Source organism: Gopherus flavomarginatus, chromosome 3, assembly GCF_025201925.1.
Source record: "Gopherus flavomarginatus isolate rGopFla2 chromosome 3, rGopFla2.mat.asm, whole genome shotgun sequence".
NCBI classification, from domain to species: Eukaryota; Metazoa; Chordata; order Testudines; family Testudinidae; genus Gopherus; species Gopherus flavomarginatus.
The window spans coordinates 39,372,111-39,393,238 of record NC_066619.1 but is presented as its reverse complement, the minus strand read 5'-3'; the positions used below and the strand labels follow the sequence as shown (position 1 = coordinate 39,393,238).

The following is a 21,128-nucleotide window of genomic DNA, read 5'->3' as shown; positions in this document are numbered from 1 at the left end:
TGACCTCCTTTGTAAAGCACTGAGGTTTGTGGATGAAAAGTTGTATATAAGAGGTAGATGCTGTATATGATAGTGAAAACCTGATACTTTATTTTAATTATCTTGACAAATTCTTTGTCTTCCGCTGTATTAGAAAGATTCTAGTGTTTGCCTCTTTGCCTCACCTGATCACTGGTGATTAGACCACTGCTTCCCAAACTCCCTTGGGGAGCTCTGAAGGGGTCATGGGGGAGCCACAAGTGGCTGGGGAAAAAAATTAATCCATATACCTGTTTCTGTTCTTTTCTAAATATGAGGCTATTAAACTAGGCTTAAAAATCACCTGCATCTTATTCATGGGTCTGAGCCTTATGCTGCTTCTGGGGCTGGGAAGATCTCTGTGCCCTCTGTTCCTGCAGGGGACCTTCAGCAGAGAGGCCTCCTGCAGGGGGAAGCATTCAGCAGGAAGGTTTTCTGCTACAAGCCCCCTGCTGGAGCGAAAGGACAAGAACGTTCCCAGTGGCAGCACCAGCACTAGCAGACATGGCAGGTCCATTATGTGTGGATTTTTGTGTCTTGATACTATGGCAGAAAATACACAGCCAAACTTGTCATTTGTGAAGTATGAGGCCAGGGAAACTACAATGACATTTAGAAACCAAACACCTGGACTTTTTAAATGAGAACTGTGATGGTTTTTCCTTCAGAAACAAAAAGAGTTAAAAATGGCAATAAGTCATGTCTAAAGACAAGCCTTAAAAGCATCTTATGTTGTGGTCAAGCAAATTGCAAAAGGCAAACAAACCCTCACTATTTGATGAGATCCTAATTTCAGTGGCAATAAGTATGTAGAATGATGACTGGGAAATGAGCAGCTATGGCACTGAAAACCATTCCTGTTGCAAATAGGAGCACTGTTGACCTTGCAGAAAATGAGTAGAATGTGTTGAGAGCCAATATTTTGCACTGCAGCTTGATGATTTCACAGATCTAGCCAACCTGGTTCAGCTTCTGTGTTATCTGATATTTGTCAAAGAAGGTACAGTCACTAAAACACTTTTATTTGGCAAAGCAATCCGAGTCCAAACAGCCAGTGAAAAAATATTCAAGATCCTTGATAAATTCATAGTGGATGAAGATCTGCGTATTTGGGGCTACACACTGTAGGGGCAGTAACCATGACCTGAAAGAACAATGGGGTTTGAGAGTGGAAAAAAAGAGTCAGCAGCAATTTGGAAACATTGCATGGTTTATTGCTAAGCTGTAGTATCAAATAAATTGCATCTTGAAGTACATAAGGCCCTTGATTGTTGTTAATGTTATAAAATCTCAGGTAATGAATACACATTGTTTCAATGTCAGAGTCTGGCTCTTCAGCAATGATTTCTGTGAAAACTAAACATAAAAATGGTTTAAACTTGGGAAAACAATTTAAACTCCAGCACTATCAGATTCAACCAAACATTACAAAACTATGCATTTTGAAACGGCCCATTCATCTCACTAGACTCTTAGACTGTATCTGAACATGCAAAAAAATCCACATTCTCAAATTATAGTTTAAAACCCTGGATTAGATTAGAATATATGATTATATTACTATTATAATATTAAACTGCATGTAATTGAATAGTCAGAAAAACTCATGTCCTCCTTGAATCTAGTGTCCTGAACTCTCGACTCTAGTGACATGAGTCAATTAAAAAAAAACAAGTATTTGGTTGTAGGGCGTCACTCAGGATTTAAAATATCTGTTGTGGAATCGCAGTGTCATAACAAATTAGGGAACAATGGGATTAACCATACTTAAACACTTGCCCAGTAGGCTCTGTTTCTAGCACGTTGATATTTTTACTTAATGTATTTGATTTCAACAATATAGACTTGTATTGCAGTGCCCAATAGCAACTTAAGTGTGTCCTCTCATCAAGGATATGTGTTTTGGAAATATAGCAGTTGTCTGTAATGTTCTGATAGCATGACATATCCATCTCCTGGTATACTTTATTTGGATGAATTTCTTGAGCTATTTGTACTTGTCCATCTTGGGGAAGGGAAATAACAGTGCAGTATATCCTAGGAAATGCAGTGTTTCTGTGTGGCCAGATCTATCAGTTTTGTCCTTGTATTATGTCAATCTAAATTGATCTGTTTAAACTGTGGAGACTAGACACAGTCCTTTTTGTGGCATTTAAGTGCTTAGCAAGAGCATAAAAATTTAAATTCCAACTGTGTGCTCTTGAGGATTGTATTATGAAATGGAAAATATCCGATATCTTTCTCTGATTCATACCTAAACTAAATATATCTTTTTTTTTTTTTTTTATTACGGCATAGTTTGTCCTGTTAGTTCTAGATAACCGTATTTTTTTTTTAAAAACACACTTTTTTTTTCTTAGCAGGAACATTTTAGATTATTTAGACCTAGAAAATTAATGGACATTAACAGTTGCATACAGTCATGCATGCATATATAATATAATATTTTCCTTTTTATTACACCTACTTTTTGTTCTCTAGAAAGCCCTTTTCCCCTCCTCAACACCATCTACTTTGCATTTTGCTTTAAACTAACCACTGCATATTGATTGACCATGATAGCAGGCATTGTGGTTTACGGTTGAGTTAGTATAGTGAGAACCAGTTTTTTAAAATGTAATATTGTTTTACATTTTACACTCTCAAGTCAGGTTGCAGCTTTGTTTTGTGAAGCAAAAGCTTTCTCCCTTGAGCACATATGGTACCTTCGTATAATGCCTGAGTTCGTGGTAGGCTTGGCTGTATTCTGATCCTGAAAATACATTCTTCTGCTTCACTTCTCCTGCAGAAAGAATCATGTGCATGCACAATTCTGTACTTCAAACATTTGTAACTTTAAAACTACTGAACTGATTTTATTCACATTTGAATGGACTTCAGTACATGAGATCACAAGGCAAGCGAAATTGGAAGATCCAAATGAAGTGCTCAGAATATCATTATGATTGGAACATATGGGCAAAGTGCGTGATCTTTGTTTTTTAACTCCCAGAATTAAACTACTTCTGATCAAACTGGCATGGAAAAAATCATCTGGAGTGAAGCCAAACATGGAAAATTATAGTCCCAAAAGAATTGTTCAAGGAAGTTGTGAGCGTCTGGGGAAAATAATGGACAGGGAATGTTTGAATAGAACCAGGAACTCAGTCTGAATTTTCTAGCTGGGAAGAAATATAACTTAAACTTTAACTTCTGTGACTGTATAACATCAGCCATGAGACTGCATTTGTTTAGGTTTTTTTCCAATTGATTCTATTTTAGTTACAGTGCATTCACTAGACATACAGCTCTGTGCACAACTTGATCTGATTGTGAGATGTAGTGATAATGCATGTCAAATGTGGCTAGGGGAGAGCATTTAGTAGAGAACTGGCTGAGGGCCCTTGGCTTCAGGTTGACTAGATGTACCAGTCATGTCAAGGCAATTTTGATCTGTATTTCAGCTTTTGATGTTCCAGTTCTGTGCTCCCTGTAACCAACTCCGAGCATCTTCACAGAACTCTTTGAGCACTGGGGTAATGGGTCTTTAGTGACTATGCCTTATTGACATTTCATCTTCCTAAAGATGAGAAGTGAGTTTTGTTCGTTCAGGAAGGTCTAGCAATGGTGAACTCAGGTTTAACTCAGCAGAGTCCTGCTCAGTTTCTTAATTGTTTTTTATTAGAAATAAATAGAGACGAGCATAAACATGCCATAGACTAACATTAATAAATATCACTAGGTAGGCTAGAAAGTTTCTAGTGTTGCACTTTCTCAAAATCCTGTAAAGAACTTGTCTTGATCTCCGCTGTCTCTGTCCAGCTACCAGTGTAGCTGAACTGATGCAATGGCCTAGGCCCCAGTGTAGACAAACTAAGCTGTTAATTTGTGCTGCTGCTTAACCCAACTTGAAGTCAGCATAAGCTGAATTGGTGCAAATCATAGTTTGTATGGTGCAAATCCTGTTTACATTTGATTTAGACTGTGAAGCTGCAGTGGTTGCTGGCCACCAATGGTTGTAAGTGGGTCAAATCCACATTGCAGACAACGCCTTAACGTAAAGTCACTTATAATTCCTCTCACGTGGGTGTTGGCTTCTGTTTCTGACTCTGCATCTGCCTCCTCCATCCCAAGAGATAATTCTCTGTTTTTTATAGCAATTGTATTTTTTGTTTTGTTTTGTTCTCCCTACAGCTGCTACTCATCCTATATCTTGGCAGCTACAGAAGAGGTTCTTACACATTACATAACCTTCCCCCAAACCAGTTTATGAAGATTTATGGCATGATTTTCAGAAGTGCTGAGTACTCAGAGATCCCATTGACATTTAGTGAAATTTGTGGGTGCAAGATAGTTTTGAAAATTAAGCCATTAGTCTTTACCTCATCATAGGAATCACTGATAAGTAATCTCTGCCCATAGGTATATCCCAGATTTGCATCTCTCTCACTGTTTGGCGTGTAAGAAATGCAGCACCCTTGTAGTCTTCAAGTTTTTACTATCTCTTTCATTCTTCTGCTAAATGATGAGTAAACAGAAACTAAGGATTCCGTGTGTTCTCAGTAACAAACAGTTCTTGATGTTGTATTGATTGGATGTACTCAAAGATGTAATTAGTCACCTATTTACTACCACAACACTTAATCATTTTAGGTGGAAGGTTTTTTAATGGACTTCTGTTCACTTATAAGCAACCAAATAAAAAAATCCTCTAAAATTATTAAACATGCTCTAAATAAAAGCAAATATGACAAAAATACCTGGAAATCAAAAGTTAAAGGAATATCAGTTTTGGAGAAATTTCTTCCTCTTTTTGCATTGTGTTTCTCCATCTGTATTTTTCCCGTACTCTCTGGATAATACCAAATGTGCTGCTTGGATAAAGGGGGATGGGGAAGAGAGAGCTTGTTAACTGTTGACCCACAATTTAGTTTTAAAATGAATCCGCCTCTGGGTCAGGTGCGATAAACTCATACAGGAGGAAGAGATGGAGAATAGAAAAGGTCAGTTTCTGATGTTTACTTCACTGGCTAGTTGTTTGGACAGATCAATCATATTCAGGACCTCTAGTCTCAGAATCACAGCTGTGCTGCCCATTTTGGGATGACATTAGGCAGTCATCTAGTTTCTTTCCACAAGTTCACACCAGTGCAGTGTTTAGCTGCCATATTGATTACAGTGGCTCTGTGGCAGGGAGCTGGAAGCCCTGGGGTCTCCAGTGGCCCAGCAGGTAAGCTAGTGAGAAACCATGCAGGTTTCTGTCAAAGCGCTGTCTGTATTTCATTTAGAGTTTGTTGAAACCACACTGAAACACTCTGGTTTTGATGAATTGGCATTTTTCAGATGAAAAACTGTTCTGCGAAAAGTCCTGACCTGCTTTAATTATGACTCTTATTTGCAAACCATTTAATTTAGAAGTAATCCTGGAGTTCTTCAGTTCTTCTGAGTGCTTGGCTACACTAGTGGGGGGAGGCCATGGAAGCACTGAGATAAAATTTGTTGTTGTCTTTCCTCTCTTAGCTTTACTTTTTCTACACATAGGGTATGGCTACACTTGAAATGTCAAAGCGCTGCCGCGGCAGCGCTTTGAAGTGTGAGTGTAGTCAGAGCGCCAGCGCTGGGAGAGAGCTCTCCCAGCGCTGCATGTAAACCACATCCCTTACGGGTGTAGCTTGCAGCGCTGGGAGCCGCGCTCCCAGCGCTGCAGCACTGATTACACTGAGACCTTACAGTGCTGTATCTTGCAGCGCTCAGGGGTGTGTTTTTTCACACCCCTGAGCGCGAAAGGTGCAGCGCTGTAAAGTGCCAGTGTAGCCATGGCCTTAACTAAGGGCTTGGCTACACTCGAAACATCAAAGGCTGCCGCGGGAGCGCTTTGAAGTGTGTGTGTGGTCACAGCGCCAGCACTGGGAGAGAGCTCTCCCAGTGCTGCAGGTACTCCACCTCCTCATGGGGATTAGCTTGCAGCGCTGGGAGCCGTGCTGTTTACACTGAGGCTTTATAGTGCTGTATCTTGCAGCACTCAGGGGTGTGTTTTTTTTTCACACCCCTGAGCGAGAAAGTTGCAGCGCTGTAAAGCACCAGTGCAGCCAAGGCCTAAGTTAACCAGAACTAAAAAATGTACCTGAAGAGACACTAGCTGACATAACCTTAGTCCCAGATTTGGACCTTAGCGTCCAAAATATGGGGGTTAGCATGAAAACCTCCAAGCTTAGTTACCAGCTTGGACCTGGTACTTGCTGCCACCACCCAAAAAATTAGAGTGTTTTGGGACACTCTGGTCCCTCTGAAAAACCTTCCCTGGGGACCCCAAGACCCAAATCCCTTGAGTCTCACAACCAAGGGAAATAATCCTTTTTCCCTTCCCCCCTCCAGGTGCTCCTGAAGAGATACACAGACACAAGCTCTGTGAAACTACACAGAGAGACTCCCCCTCTCTGTTCCCAATCCTGGAAACAAAAAGTACTTTCCTATTCCCCCAGAGGGTATGCAAAGTCAGGCTAGCAATCCAACACACAAATCTCCCCTTGATTTCTTCCTCCCACCAATTCCCTGGTGAGTACAGACTCAATTTCCCTGAAGTAAAGAAAAACTCCAACAGGTCTTAAAAGAAAGCTTTATATAAAAAGAAAGAAAAATAAGTACAAATGTTCTCTCTGTATTAAGATGATACAACACAGGGTCAATTGCTTAAAAGAATATTGAATAAACAGCCTTATTCCAAAAGAATACAAATCAAAGCACTCCAGCACTTATATTCATGCAAATACCAAAGAAAAGAAACCATATAACTTACTATCTGATCTCTTTGTCCTTACACTTGGAAACAGAAGACTAGAAAATAGAACTACTTCTCCAAAGCTCAGAGAAAGCAGGCAGGCAGACAAAAGAAAAAAGACAAAGACACAGACACTCAATTCCCTCCACCCAAAGTTGAAAAAATCCAGTTTCCTGATTGGTCCTCTGGTCAGGTGCTTCAGGTGAAAGAGACATTAACCCTTAGCTATCTGTTTATGACACTAGCCAACTTGGCCAAGAGTTGAAATATTCTGGAATTAGAAAAAAGACAGTCAGAGGGAAAACTGAACTCCTCTCAATAAAACCAGCAGTTACAGCCAGCACCCAATTGAAATTTAGAATCAGTTACATAGTACAAATAATACATATGGCTAGTCTACATATTGCAGATTATTTGCATTTGTGTGCTGTGTGACAAGGTGATAATGCAGTTAAAAATAGAACATGCATCCGACAGTAGTGGGTATTCACTCACAAAAGCTGATGCTCCAATGCGTCCCTTAGTCTATAAGGTGCCACAGGACTCTTTGCTGCTGTTAAAAATAGTGTTACTACTTGACCATGTAAGACAGAAAGGTGAAGTTAATATTTTTTGGGTAATGCTGAGAATGTTTGAAGTGTCTAGATTTGATTGTCTTTTGACCTTTGTCCTTTGCATATGACTCTGCTCTTTCGTTGAAATGACACTATTAACATCAGAATTTGCACCTATGTCATAACATGTAAGTATTATTGCTGCCCTTAGGCCCTGATCTTGTAATCAACGTGGGTAGACCCTTGTGGTTTTGCAAAAGCCATTGAATTCTGTTGGGCTCTATCTGGGCCCATGTGGGTCTGCAGGATCAAGGCGTCGGATTCTAAATTCTCAAGAACAGAGAAAGCATCTTTCATTTTGTATGGCATTGAACACATTGAGGCACTGATCCTTGTTAGGGCCTTTAAACACAATGGTAATACAAATATTTGACATTGAAAGAGATGATAAAAGTGTGTGTCTGCTTTGTATAGTAAGTTTTGCTGGTTGTGTGGATCTTTCACTCAACAGAGTAGAGGAATCCCCCCTCCCCCCAACAAACACACAATTGGATTGTAAAAAAGCCCAAACATTTATCACGGGGATGCAAATATTTGTGTTTAAATTCCCTTGGTGAGATATTTTTAATTTATTTCAAAAAAGATATATTTTTTGTAGCCCTTTTCCACTAAATGTTATGTAGGGAGAATAAAGAATGACAAATATTTTTCGCGTGGGTTGTTTAAATAAAGAATGTCAGAAATTCTTTGCTCCCTTTTTAAAAAGCATTAGCTATCTATGCATGCCAACGATTCTAATTACAGTAATCTTTGCTAAGTTTCATCGTGCTAATTGAACTATAATAATTGCACTTGGATAGGAACTTCCATCAGAAGATGACCTCCTAACTAAGGTTTGCTTTGCCATTTGTAGCTTGTTCAGGTCATGGTCATGTATATACATTTTAGCTCGTGCTATATTGGCAACCAATACCACCTTGTAATAGATTGAATTTTCAAATCTCTGTATAAAAAATAGCAGTTCTGCTAATAAGTTGTAAACAAGTACAAGACATAGACTTAAGTAATTTTGAACTGAAAATGGAGTGAAAGTGAAGAACTAGCAACATATACAGAAAAATCAATTTAAATAAAACTCCCAATGCTTTTATTTTTAAAAAGTAATTATTTTATCCTTTCTTCTAAAGCACTATACAGACGTTTCTCCTATACCTAAAATTCATTAGTAAGTTCTGATGTAATTAGCACCTTTTAAGGTGTAGAATAGATCCAGTTATCAATTAATTAAATAGCCTTATTAAAAATAAACTTACATTTTGAGATCAAGATATAAGGTTTATATCTATGGCATAAGTTGTAAAAGATAAATTATAAAAGATAAGTTAAGTGTGACTTATATTACAGTAATTATGCACTGACTACTATCTCAGTACCCTTCATGCTGTATATGCAGGCTGCTGTCATAGGGCTACTGTGCACATGTATTCTGCTGCCTGTGATAGTAACACAGAGCACTAATGTTACACAAGCCTCATCTTCACTGCTTAAAAAAAAAGTTTTATTACCTTGGGGTAACTAGTGGGTCTGAGCTATCCTGAGGTAAAGACTCAGCAAAGACTAGGCACTTGACTTGTAGTAAAACTAAAGTTGAGGTCAACCCCTGGATGGGATAGAGAGCTGGTTACCTTGAATACCTTTTTAAATAGAAAAGACAGGCAAATTAGTGCCACATAAGGCTCAATAATACAAAGGTGGTGTCATGCTAGTAATCTTTGTAGTATCAGGCAGGGAGTGCAATTCCTACATAAGAAGCTTTAGAGAAAAGCATTGTGTAGGAGTTGCTCCCTTCCCTCCAGCTAGCCAGCTTTACAGAGCTCTGAAAATATCTGCTGATAGCTTTGGCTGTGCTGCTAAAATGTCACAATTACACTGGGTTTTAGCCCATGAAAGCTTATGCCCAAATAAATTTGTTAGTCTCTAAGGTGCCATAAGGACTCGTCATTCTTTTTGCTGATACAGACTAACATGGCTACCACTCTGAAATTGGACTCAGGCCATGGCTACACTGGCACTTTACAGCGCTGCAACTTTTGCGCTCAGGGGTGTGAAAAAACACCCTCCTGAGCGCTGCAAGATACTGCGCTGTAAAGCCTCAGGGTATGGCTACACTTACATTTATGCAGCGCTGGGAGTTACAGCTGTGTTTGTACAGCTGTGTAGGGCCAGCTCTGCAGTGTGGCCACACTGACAGCTACCAGTGCTGCAGTGTGGCCACATTTGCAGCGCTGTTGGGAGTGGTGCATTGTGGGCAGCTATCCCACAGAGCACCTCGTCCCATTTTGGCTCTGTGGCTTGTGGGAAGGGGATGGAAGAGTGCGGGTCTTTCCGCTTCCTGTTCCAACGCCCCGTGGTGCTTTGCTACACATTCCAAGCAGTTTGGCGGCATTGTGAGTCTGCAGCGCGATTTCTGTTACAAATAGAGCCCGAGCTGCTGAGGACCTTGCTGATGAATGTTGCCAGCACATCACGCATGGCAGTGGAGCTATTCCTTCAGCTCCCAAGTGACAGTGAGGAGTCAGATGATGATATTGATTCGCCTGACGCTCAAGACACTAAATTGCTTGTGGCAGTAACAGACGTGCTCAGCACCGTGGAACGCCGCCTTTGGGCTCAGGAAACCAGCACTGAGTGGTGGGATCACATCGTCCTGCAAGCCTGGGATGACGAGCAGTGGCTGCAGAACTTTCGGATGAGAAAAGCCATTTTCATGGGACTGTGTGCTGAGCTCGCCCCTACCCTGCGGCGCAGGGACATGAGATTGAGAGCTGCCATGCCAGTGGAGAAGCGGGTGGCTATTGCAATCTGGAAGCTGGCAACTCCAGACAGCTACCGATCTGTGGCGAACCAGTTTGGAGTGGGAAAGTCCACCGTTGGAATAGTGTTGATGCAAGTTGGCACAGCCATTAATCGCACCCTGCTAAGAAGAACTGTGACTCTGGGGAACACCAGGACATTGTGGATGGCTTTGCACAAATGGGTTTCCCTAACTGTGGCGGGGCAATAGATGGGACACACATTCCTATTCTGGCACCACCCCACCTGGCATCAGAGTACATTAATCGCAAGGGGTATTTCTCCGTGGTTCTCCAAGCGCTTGTGGATCACCGTGGCCGTTTCACTGACATTTACTCAGGATGGCCTGGAAAGGTGCATGATGCACGCATCTTTCGGAACAGTGGCCTGTTCAGGAAGCTGATAGCCGGGACTTTTTTCCCAGACCGCAAGATCACAGTAGGGGACGTCGAAATGCCCACTGTGATCCTTGGAGACCCCGCTTACCCCTTAATGCCATGGCTCATGAAACCGTATACAGGGAAGCTTGACAGGAGCAAGGACCGGTTCAACTACAGGCTGAGCCGGTGCAGAATGACTGTGGAGTGTGCTTTTGGCCGTTTAAAGGCGCGCTGGAGGTGTCTCTGTGGGAAGCTAGATTTGGGGGAAAGCAGCATCTCCGCTGTTATATCCGTGTGCTGTACCCTCCATAATATTTGTGAAGGGAAGGGTGAAAGATTCAGTGAGGAATGGGCCTCCGAGGTTCGACGCCTAGAGGCTGAATTTGCACAGCCAGAGAGGCCCAGCAAAGGGCTTCAAGGATTAGGGATGCCTTAAGGGAGCAATTTGATGCTGAGAGCCAACAGTAATGTTTGGTGCCTTTGCTGTGCCCGTTTTTCCCTTGGGGTACAGTATTTATCACTTTCTTCAATAATAAAAAATGTTTTATAAGCCAAGAAATCATTTATTCAAAATACAGTATATAAAAGGGCAGGGGGGTAGGGTGGTGGACTGTACATTCAGAGGTATGAATATGTCCTGCTTGGATTGCTGTTCAATGCTTGCTGCACTTCAGGATTAATATGCGGCATCGTGATGGGGGTTGAGTGCATAGGGTAAGGGTTGCAGTTATCAGGGCTGGTAGGTGATCGTACAGGTGTTGGGGGCAGCTGGGGGTGGTAAGAAACAGGCTGCTGGAGAAAGGTGTTTTGTGCAAATACTGGGGAACAAGAGAGAGAGCTTTGGGAGGGGTGGGGGTTACCACGGTACTGATCTCCCTGCATGGCTACGAGAGACTGCATAGTCAGTTTGGCGAGCCAGGAGGCTTATCAGCTGCTTCATGCTTTTCTTGGTAGCCAATTCCTTTCTCCTGCTTTGTGTTTGCCTCCACTCATGCATTTTCTCTCTCCATTCCTGCATCTTCTTACTCTCTCTGGCGTACTGATTCATAACTGCTTTGATCAAATCTTCTTTTGATTTTCGAGGATTTTTCCTCAAGTTCTGTAACCGTCGGGCAGGTGGTGATACTGCTGGATTATTCAAGGTCACTTAAAAAAACATAAATAGAAACATTTAATACACAGAGGCTACATTGTTTATTATCACACAGTGAAGGACTTTGTAGACTTTTTGTAGCATCATTCCCACATACCTAACATAGCACAGAGAGGCCACGGCAGTGAAGGCATGGCGAGCAATGGGGTGAGTGTTTCTGCCGCAACTCCACCTGGGAAGGGGAACTGCCTGAGGGCTCACTGGGGTTTCTGTGCACGGGGGAAAGCAGAGAGCAGGGACCTGGGGACCTGCACTGGGGAGAGCAGGGACCTGGGGACCTGCACTGGGGAGAGCAGAGAGCAGGTACTTTGGGAACTGCACTGGGGAAAGCAGAGAGCAGGGACCTGCACTGAACACTACCCCTACATTCTCAACAGGGTTTTCTTCTGCCAGATATATCACTGCTGCGTGTTACCTGGCAAGAGAGGGAGGGTCTTCTACAGCAATGTGGATTCCGCCCTGGTCCCTAAGCAGCTTCCCTGTGTGCAGCAATGGTCCCCCCACCCCTCGCGGCACAGTGGCGCGGACGAGTTAGCCTGACCGGGACAAGGACCACGCTGGCTCTCCCTATAAACTTGCGCAAGCACATTGCCCACGCTCTGGCTGCAACTTTTCAAGAGATTACCAAGGCCGATTACAGAGACGTGATAGACCAAGTCAATGGGCTATTCCACATTTAGGCATGCATTCAGGCAGCCATAACCCCCACTCTCCTCTCCCAAAACATTTCCATCCTAAAAATAAAATCTGCTTACCAAGAACACGCTCCTCTGCTGCTTCTTCACCAACAAGTTCCAGCTGCTGCGACTGGCTAGCCTCCTCCTGGCTTGAGAAGAGCTCCTGGCTGCATGCCTCCTGGGACTCCGGGGTGTCTCCCTCCACCCCAGTAGCCTCACTCTCGGCTTCCTCTACACCCTCCCCCACTTCTCCATGCTCTGAACTCTCCATCGTGCTCCTCGGATTGGCAGTGGGGTCACACCCAAGTATGGCATCCAGCTCCTTGTAAAAACGGCAGGTCGTGGGGGCAGCTCCTGAGCGGCGATTTCCCTCACGGGCTTTGCAATAGGCATTGCGCAGCTCCTTTACTTTTACCTTGCACTGCAACACGTCCTGTTCATGGCCCCTTTGCAGCATGGACTTTGATATCTGGCCATAGGTATCATAATTTCTACAGCTGGAGCGCAGCTGTGATTGCACAGCTTCCTCACCCCAAACACTGATGAGGTCCTGCAGCTCGGAAGTGTTCCATGCTGGGGCTCGTTTGGGATGTGGAGGCATGGTCAGTGATTGATTGCACTCCACACCTGGCTGAGCAAACAGGAAGGGGATTTTTAAAATTCCCGGGGCATTTAAAGGGGGGGGTCACCTGAGCCCAGGGCAGTGGAGTGTGAAACGATGAGCAGAGTGGCTGAAAAGGTATGCTGGGATACCTCCTAATACTCTGGAGGCCAATAAAAGCGCTTTTGGTGTCCACACTTGATGACCAGCGCTGCATCACCAGCGCTGGAATCGCTACACCCGAGGCAGACCAGGTGTACAGCCAGCGCTGCAACCAGGGAGTTGCAGCGCTGGTTGTGCTTTGCAAGTGTGGACACAGACTGAGTTGCAGCGCTGTAACCCCATCACCAGCGCTGCAACTCTCCAGTGTAGCCATGGCCTCAGTGTAATCAGTGCTGCAGCGCTGGGAGCACGGCTCCCAGTGCTGCAAGCTACACCCGTAAGGGATGTGGTTTACGTGCAGCGCTGGGAGAGCTCTCTCCCAGCGCTGGCGCTCTGACTACACTCACACTGAAATTTCAAGTGTAGCCATACCCATAGACTATTTAAAAAACTGAGGAGGCAGTAATCTGAGGGTTTTTTTTCTTATTTTCATTCAACACTTAACAAATAGTCCATTGGCAGCTTAGAAGTGATACATACGTGCAAAGTGATTTTTCTGTGAAGATTTAGTCTTTTGAATATAGTGTTAATGTATTTTTTTCTGCCTCAGACTGTAGCATCTCTTTGTAATATCTCCCACCTGTTCCAGCAATTTTAAGTTTTTACTGCTGGGTAAAACTTCTTCAGCTTTCCTTTGAAGTCTATAACACTGAAAGATTTTGCTCCAATCTTATGCTACTTGATCTGACCTTCAGATTACCCATTCCTATTATTCCTGATGATTGCTAGGCTTTTCCTGTACACCCAAATTATCTCACCTCTTGTCCTAGCATCACCTTTTGGGAATGGGTATTATATTGGCCTGTGCCTTTTGACCAGGAGATTCAGGCCAGATACTTCTTGTCCAAACTTCTGTTCCTTACTAAAGGTCAGAAGTTGATTTACCTATTGTTTTTTACCATTACCCTCAATGATTATCTCTAGTGACTGCCTAGCTCCTAAGTCACCTTTAAAATAACCATTACCTTGTTTAAAAAATCTAGAGAGAAATTAAAGCTATGCATTATGAAATCTAAGGTCTCCCTAAAAGCCTTTCTAAATTTAAGCAAAAGCACTGCTGCCAGGTGTGTTCGTTCTCTCTCCCTGACCTATTCATAGTTCGTCTTGATGTTGAATCCGCATTGCAATGCAACTTTCATTCAAACCCATTTCTGCCATGTAACTTTAATTCACAGTCTTGGTTTCATTGCTATAATTATATGAAATTCATTGTGTTTCAACTCCTCCAACAATAAGTGACCACTAGTAGCCTAGGCAGACAATGATTTTCTTTCCCGTGACCTCGTAATACTACAGAGAATCCCTTGAATCTGGGTAGGTTGGTTACGATCTGATAATATCGAGTTGTTTTAGCCTTTTAACCTGCAAGGGTGGTTTGGTGACCTTGTTTGACTTGTTAAGGAAACGTAACTCTGTTTCAGTCCCAATGTTATATTTTGTTAATTAGAATTTTTCATGTGATATGACATCTTAAACTCATCCCATTACCATTTCTCAACATCTGGGTCAACCCTAGTTGCTCAACCATTTAGCAGCTCACCCACCTGCTGCTGAACAGTTTCTTCCTTTCTTCTGCTCTGGAGCTGAGCCCACTCTCTGGGCAGCTGGCTGCTCTCCAGCTGGCCTCTCCTTCCCTTCTGGAGAGTAGTTGAATTGTCAGGCTGCTGCCTTCCAAATAGCTAAGGAGCTGCTCTGGAGTCACATCCCTGCCTGTTTGCTAGGCTAGAAACAAAGTGGACTTTCAATGAGAAGAGCCCTGCTTCAGTCTCTCCCACAGGGATCCCAGCAGCATTGAGTTCTACCCAAGTGTTTTTAAATTATGGAACAGAGGGAAGGACAGAGTTCAATCCAGCATTGTGGGAGGGCCAGGGCCAGGGCCAGGAAAGAGACACTTTGCCATGGGAATGGACTGAAGAGGGTGGGAAAGAAATGTTTTCATCCACTGCATGTTCGTTGTGTAGGTGAAAGGGTATATATTAAAAGCACTCCGAGGTTGATGTTTCCAGGTTAAAAAAACTAAACCCTTGCTCTTAGCTGCAGTGTTTAGCAGGCATATAAAAGACCATTTAAATCTAGACACACTATTTCACTAGCTCCCAACACATAACTAAAACAGTGTTGACAAGATGACTATAAATGATATGTGCACTTACAGTGCAATTGTTGGAACAAGAGGTGTTTGTATTAGTGCAAAAATAATACTGTATAAATGGCAACCACTTCGGCAGCGACAGCTGTTTCCCAAGTGCTATGGCTTCTTAAGTTCCCATTTAAAGTAATTGAAATCTTTGTTAATTTACTAAAATGTTATACAAATTAATGACTGTCGGTGAATCTGTGTTGCAATAAAGTTTCTGTTTTCATTGTGTTTGTTAGCGTATGGATATGCTATGAATTCTGTATGCATGAGTGACTTTTTTTTTCTGTTTTCTTTAAGGCATTGCTAAATTTAAATGTACCGTGATTTTGAGTAACATATTTTTTTTTGTTTTAAACCATATTCATTGGGTACCAAAAAAGATGATAGCATTTGGTTTAATAGAAGCACAAATAGTTATCTGCCATATTACTAACGCAGGTATCCTTCACTTGCCTATTAATATAGTGCTCATATAAAATGGAAATGGATAAGTATTCCCTTAAGCTTTTTAATAATTTTAATTAATGTAAATAGTATAAAAGTCTTTGCAGTTCTTCTCTCTTCCCTCCCTGCCCTCCTTCCTCCCACCCCCCGAGAGAGAGAAAACAAGAACACACACAAATTTGTGTTTTTACTAGAGTCTTTAAGAATTTTGTAGTTGGCTCAGTGTTTCAGAAGAGAGAGGGTTTGTGTTGGGTGTTGCTGTACCCCACAAAACTACAGACAAGACAGCAGGGATGTTCACATTTGTAATGTGTCTCTGGTAGGAGAATTCTGTTCCCTTGTTTAGATAGCCGGTGCCAAAGAGGAAGAAACCATTGTTCTTCCTCCTTTGTGAGGAGTAGGAAGAAGATGGCTTTTACCCCTTAGCACTTTCATGTCCCTATCCTTCTCATAATGGTCACCTTTATGATAGCATAGAATGCTTTGTAAAACATCATACTTCTTAAAAGATTAAGAGAACAGAGCATACTGATCTGAAAATATGCACTTTGTGAATGTGTTGGACATGATAGAATTCTAGGTAAGATGAATTCAAACCTGATTGTGTGTATAGATGTATGTGCATGTATTACAGCTGTGAATGAATGCAGCAGTTGGGGCTTGGTGAGAGCAGCTACAATTGTGGAGGATGTACATATAGTAGTTTGCTGAGGGCAGCAGATGCTTATGCTTGACCTGTAATGTAGTAAGAGGAATCGTCACTTGGTTCTATCCCCTGGTATATATCACATTTGTTTTTTGATTAGGGCTTTGTACTGTTTTGTCCACATAAGCAAACCATGTTTACATAAGTGGAGCAATATGCTTAGAGTCACAGTGCACTATAGGTGTCATATAAAAATTAAGATCCTAGTAGAGATCAATGGTGGTGGTAGAATTTACCTAATAATTGATTCATCTACACATGCAGACAAAGCAAAACAGTGACATTTGGTGGTGGTCAGTGAGATGAGTCTTGAGTTTAAAAGATTTGCACACTCTGAACTATCTCTGCAGTTCTCCATATACAAGTTATTTGCCTGGGAGCCTAAATTGACATCAGGGTTCCATTCAGCGCTACAATAGAAAGTTACTTTTGTGAACTCAGCAGTATGATGTACAGCCTTTCCTAGGGATTTGTGAGACAATCCTCTGCTTTGTAGTCTCTCTGTGTGTGTCTTTTTTATTTTGCTTTTTTGGGGTGAGCAGTTGGGAGTCAGTCTAACTATAATTATGATCAGTGGCTCAGTACAGTACGTGGTTTACAGCAATATGCAGAACTTTTACCCTGATGACTATTTTTGTTAGTTTTCCTTCTCATTTCTAGACAAACCATCTTCACTCTGTCTTCTTTAAAGTGATCTCCAATATTAGACTGATAATCTCTGTTGCCAATAACAACAGTCTTGTTGGGTCAGCATTCATGTTATAGATGCATCCAAAGAATAAACATGCACGATCTTTAAGGTGCAAAAAATATCTAATATATAATGTCTTAAAGCATGTCCGCACAGTGAAAGCTGTGTACAGCTAGCCTGTTCGAGCTAGCTTGAATCTAGCGCAGGGTGCAATAGCTTCAGTGCAGGTCATACAAGCCTGTCATGGATTCTGGGTGCATATTCAACTGTCTAGCCCACTCTGAAATCCATGCTGTGCTGTCTTTGCTGCGATTGTTACCTGTGCTGCCTGGATTCAATCTAGCTTGGGTAGGCTAGCCCATGCGCAGCTTCTACTGCATAGACGTACTCTCTCAGATGGCTGCTACGAATAAATAAGGCACTTACACAATTAAATATCATTACACTTATTTTTAGACATTTTTATTAAATGTTACTTATGTAACTGTAAATAAACATGGCACTTTAAAAAGAGAGATTAAAATAATCCCTGTACCAAAGATGACACTAAAGAACATGGACAAGAAAAAGATAAGACGTGATATTGGTCAGTGATTCTGGAAAGGGTAGATTATGGAGAGATTTGGGGAGGAGGAGAAGGCAGAGGGGGTATTTCTGGGCTTTTGAGGAGAAATTCGCAAAGAGAGGATTCTTGCAAAACAAGAAATTTTAGGTAGTTTTAGGCATAGGAAGCAATGTGATAGATACAAAGCTGGAAGTGCAAAGAAGAGTAAGCCAGCAGTATGAGAAGAGTTGAGAGGAAAGTATGTTGTAAGGTCTTTGGGGGAAGGGATGTGTCAGTTCTGCTTCCTGTGATGAAGAACCTAGCATGCTTCCAGGTGCTCAAAAATCAATATAGGATATGAGGAACTGGGAGGAAAATTAAAGCAGAGATGTAGATGGAAGTGACATTTTGTAGGACTTTGAAGGAGGGGGCAGAGGTATGAGAGGAAACCAGTAAAGAGTGATTTGAGACAGGGTCAGAGTGACTGATGGCAGAGAAATCACTTTCAAAAGTGGCACTCAGCATAGTCCTCGAGAATTTTAATAAACTTTTCTTTTTGTATTTCAATTATTTTCTGAAAGCAAGGTGCATTCTCATTGGTTGATATAACTATTAAAACATGTTGATTTACAATGAAATAGAGCCTTTATACAAGATTTGGTATATCTTTTTGCTAAGTGGACAGGTGTGCTATAACTATTACATAATTGCGTAAATGTAAGTTTTGCTGCTTTTTCAACTTCCAGTCAATTTCTCAACTTTGAATGAATTAGTCCAAAAGAAGAAAATCATTTTTCTGTGCCTTCAGAAGAGGTTACTTCTGTCAAAAGTGGTTTAGCCATCTAACAAACTCTGGTTCCAGGTGCTTAGCTAGTGATTTCCATCGGTTCCAGGGTATGACTTTCTTTAAAACATCAGCAAACATGTACTGCTTGAATGGTTCATCTCCAGTCCTGAAATGTATTATGATTGATGGGTGATTATTAGATTGCCATGTCATAGCAGCATCTTCTGTAACAATGAGGCATGTATCCCGGTACTTGGGTTGAGAATATTGAGAAAATAAGGTGGAATATGTGATCCATCTTGATTCATCTGCTGCTTAACTGCCTGCAATTTAATGTTGTTGTTGGGTAACTCTTGAATGGTCTGGCAGGTATTTTGAAATTTCAGCAGCAATAGCAGTAATCTTTCTGCAGTTTGTCCAAGGCTATGGAAATAGGGTTCAGTATATTCATTGTATCTTTACTCCAGTGTTTGACTACTTTTGGCTGTGATAATTTCATCTGTTTTGTCATTTTTTTTCACAGCTTATCAGAATAGGCCAGTTCTTAATAAATAACTCAAAACGGTCAGCCACTGAATTCCATCATACGTCTTTGGAAGAGAATTCGTTTCCATCTTCCTGTTCTATACAGTGAAGTTGAAGCAAAGTGGTTGTTACCAGAAGTATTTCGCAATTTCATTATTTTTCTTTATTCATGGAGTTGTATTTAAGAGGGTCTTCAGCTAAAATATGCATCAAATGAGCACCGTGCCCATATGTTGCAAGTTTCAGGTTTCCCTTTGTTACCTTATTTTAGATTTCTTCTCATCTTTGCTTCATTTGCAGCGTTGTCTGTGACAAAGCTACACACTTGAATTTTTGTTTAATTTGTTACAGCTTTTACTGCTGCTACTTTTAAGTATTCTTTGTGGGCATCTCCAGATATACACCTCTACCCCAATATAACGTGACCTGATATAACACGAATTTAGATATAACGTGGTAAAGCAGTGCTCTGGGGAGGGAGGGGGCTGCGCACTCCGGCGGATCAAAGCAAGTTCGATATAACACGGTTTCACCTATAACATGGTAAGTTTTTTTTTTTTTTTTGGCTCCCGAGGACAGCGTTATATCAGGATGGAGGTGTATCAATTGTTTCTGTAAGATAGACAACCCCATCTTCTGCTGTTACACAAGAACTTATTATTGGATAGTTGTATACATTGCTCTGCCCATCAAGACTCCTATTAATGAATTTCCTATTATTGGTTTTTTTTGTACATTGTTCAATTTCCTTATCAGACACTGTATCCAGCAACCTTCCAGCAATGTCTACTTCACTGGATAGAGTGTAATTTGGTTGTGATGACTGAATAATGTCCAAGAGGGGGAAGGACGAGAAGCAAGAGTGAGATCACAGATGCGGGCCAGGCTCCTGCATGTGTCCTGCTGTTTCATTTTGCAAACGTGGTCATCCTACCCAGGTGGGCTGCATAGATGATCCTGATAAGATAGCTGATGGTGACTTCTAGAAGCAGAGGCCTGGTTCCAACAACTGTGATGAGTTTGCCAGACTGTTGCACCTTTGAAAATCTTCCACCAAGAATACTTGATCTTTGCCAGCATAGATTAAAAAAAGTTTTTGTGTTTTTGCAGGAGAAGTCATAATATCCACTTATCCCAATGAAAATGGCCTTTAGCAATTTGACATCAAAAGCTGCACTGCTTTATGATGAATGGATTAAACATGCTGGTGAGTCAATAAATCCTAATGTCCACTAACTTTAAGGCTTTTCAACAGATGTGGAGTTGTGTTAAGCATAGTTTTGTATTGCTAACTTAAAACAGCATTGTCTTCCTCTAATGACACCTAAGTTGTCAAGCTAAATGTTCACATGCCTAACGGTAAATAAAAGTAGTATAATGTCATGCAGACTTTAGAGGTGTAACTTTTGCAATTACAAAAGTTGATTTGCTAAGGATTTAAAACTTCAGAAACTGTGTGTACAGAATGGCTCTCCTAAAAAGATCTCTACTATCAGCAGAGTTGCACTTTAAATTTTGAACTTGTACTGGGACGGTTTAAAACTGGAATTTTATTTAATTATAAATGGAGTTACATTTTCTTAGTTAACTGAATTAAAGTATTCTTTTACAAAGTGATGATGTATTTTGCTTTTCCTGGTACTAAAGTGGCAAGTGAAAGAAAATGTAAACCTTGATGATTTATCGTATGTTGAAAACTCCTGTAAGTGCTTCACTGCATCAAGTTCCTGTTTTGAAAGGGAGTATTCATACTCTAACAAAGTTCAGGAATAGGTATATAAATCATTCTGTGGTTTACTGTGAAAGTTTTATAGTGCTGTATATCTGCTTAGTTCCTCTTCTGAACTTGTATGTGTTGAATGCCCTGGCTTTTCATAATTCCATAGCTATGGAATTAGATGCAGGCAATGGAAAATACCATGGCTGTAAAGCATATGTTGCCTTGAACTGGACAAATATGGTGAAATCTGAACAGAAATTCACTGTCAATATGAATGGCTGAAAGATGCTGTACATCTGGGACTGGGATGAATGAGTTCAGATTAGTACCATAGCGGAAAGCTTTTTCCCCACCATCAGTGGGAATTGGGCACAGCTGGTATCAGGGGGGCAAGTTGAAAGTGAATGGAGATGCTA

The 21,128-nt window shown here is 41.5% G+C and overlaps 1 protein-coding gene across 2 annotated transcripts in view; it reads left to right on the top strand.

The window, feature by feature from the left end:
• Positions 1 to 21,128, top strand: part of ELOVL7 (ELOVL fatty acid elongase 7) — a 110,176-nt gene that overhangs the window by 69,715 nt on the left and 19,333 nt on the right. For both annotated transcript variants that reach the window (XM_050947118.1, XM_050947119.1), the window contains one exon: positions 20,103 to 20,199. In XM_050947118.1, coding sequence (XP_050803075.1) covers positions 20,130 to 20,199 — 70 coding nt within the window. In that variant the 5' untranslated portion in view covers positions 20,103 to 20,129. The remainder of the gene's footprint in view (positions 1 to 20,102; positions 20,200 to 21,128) is intronic.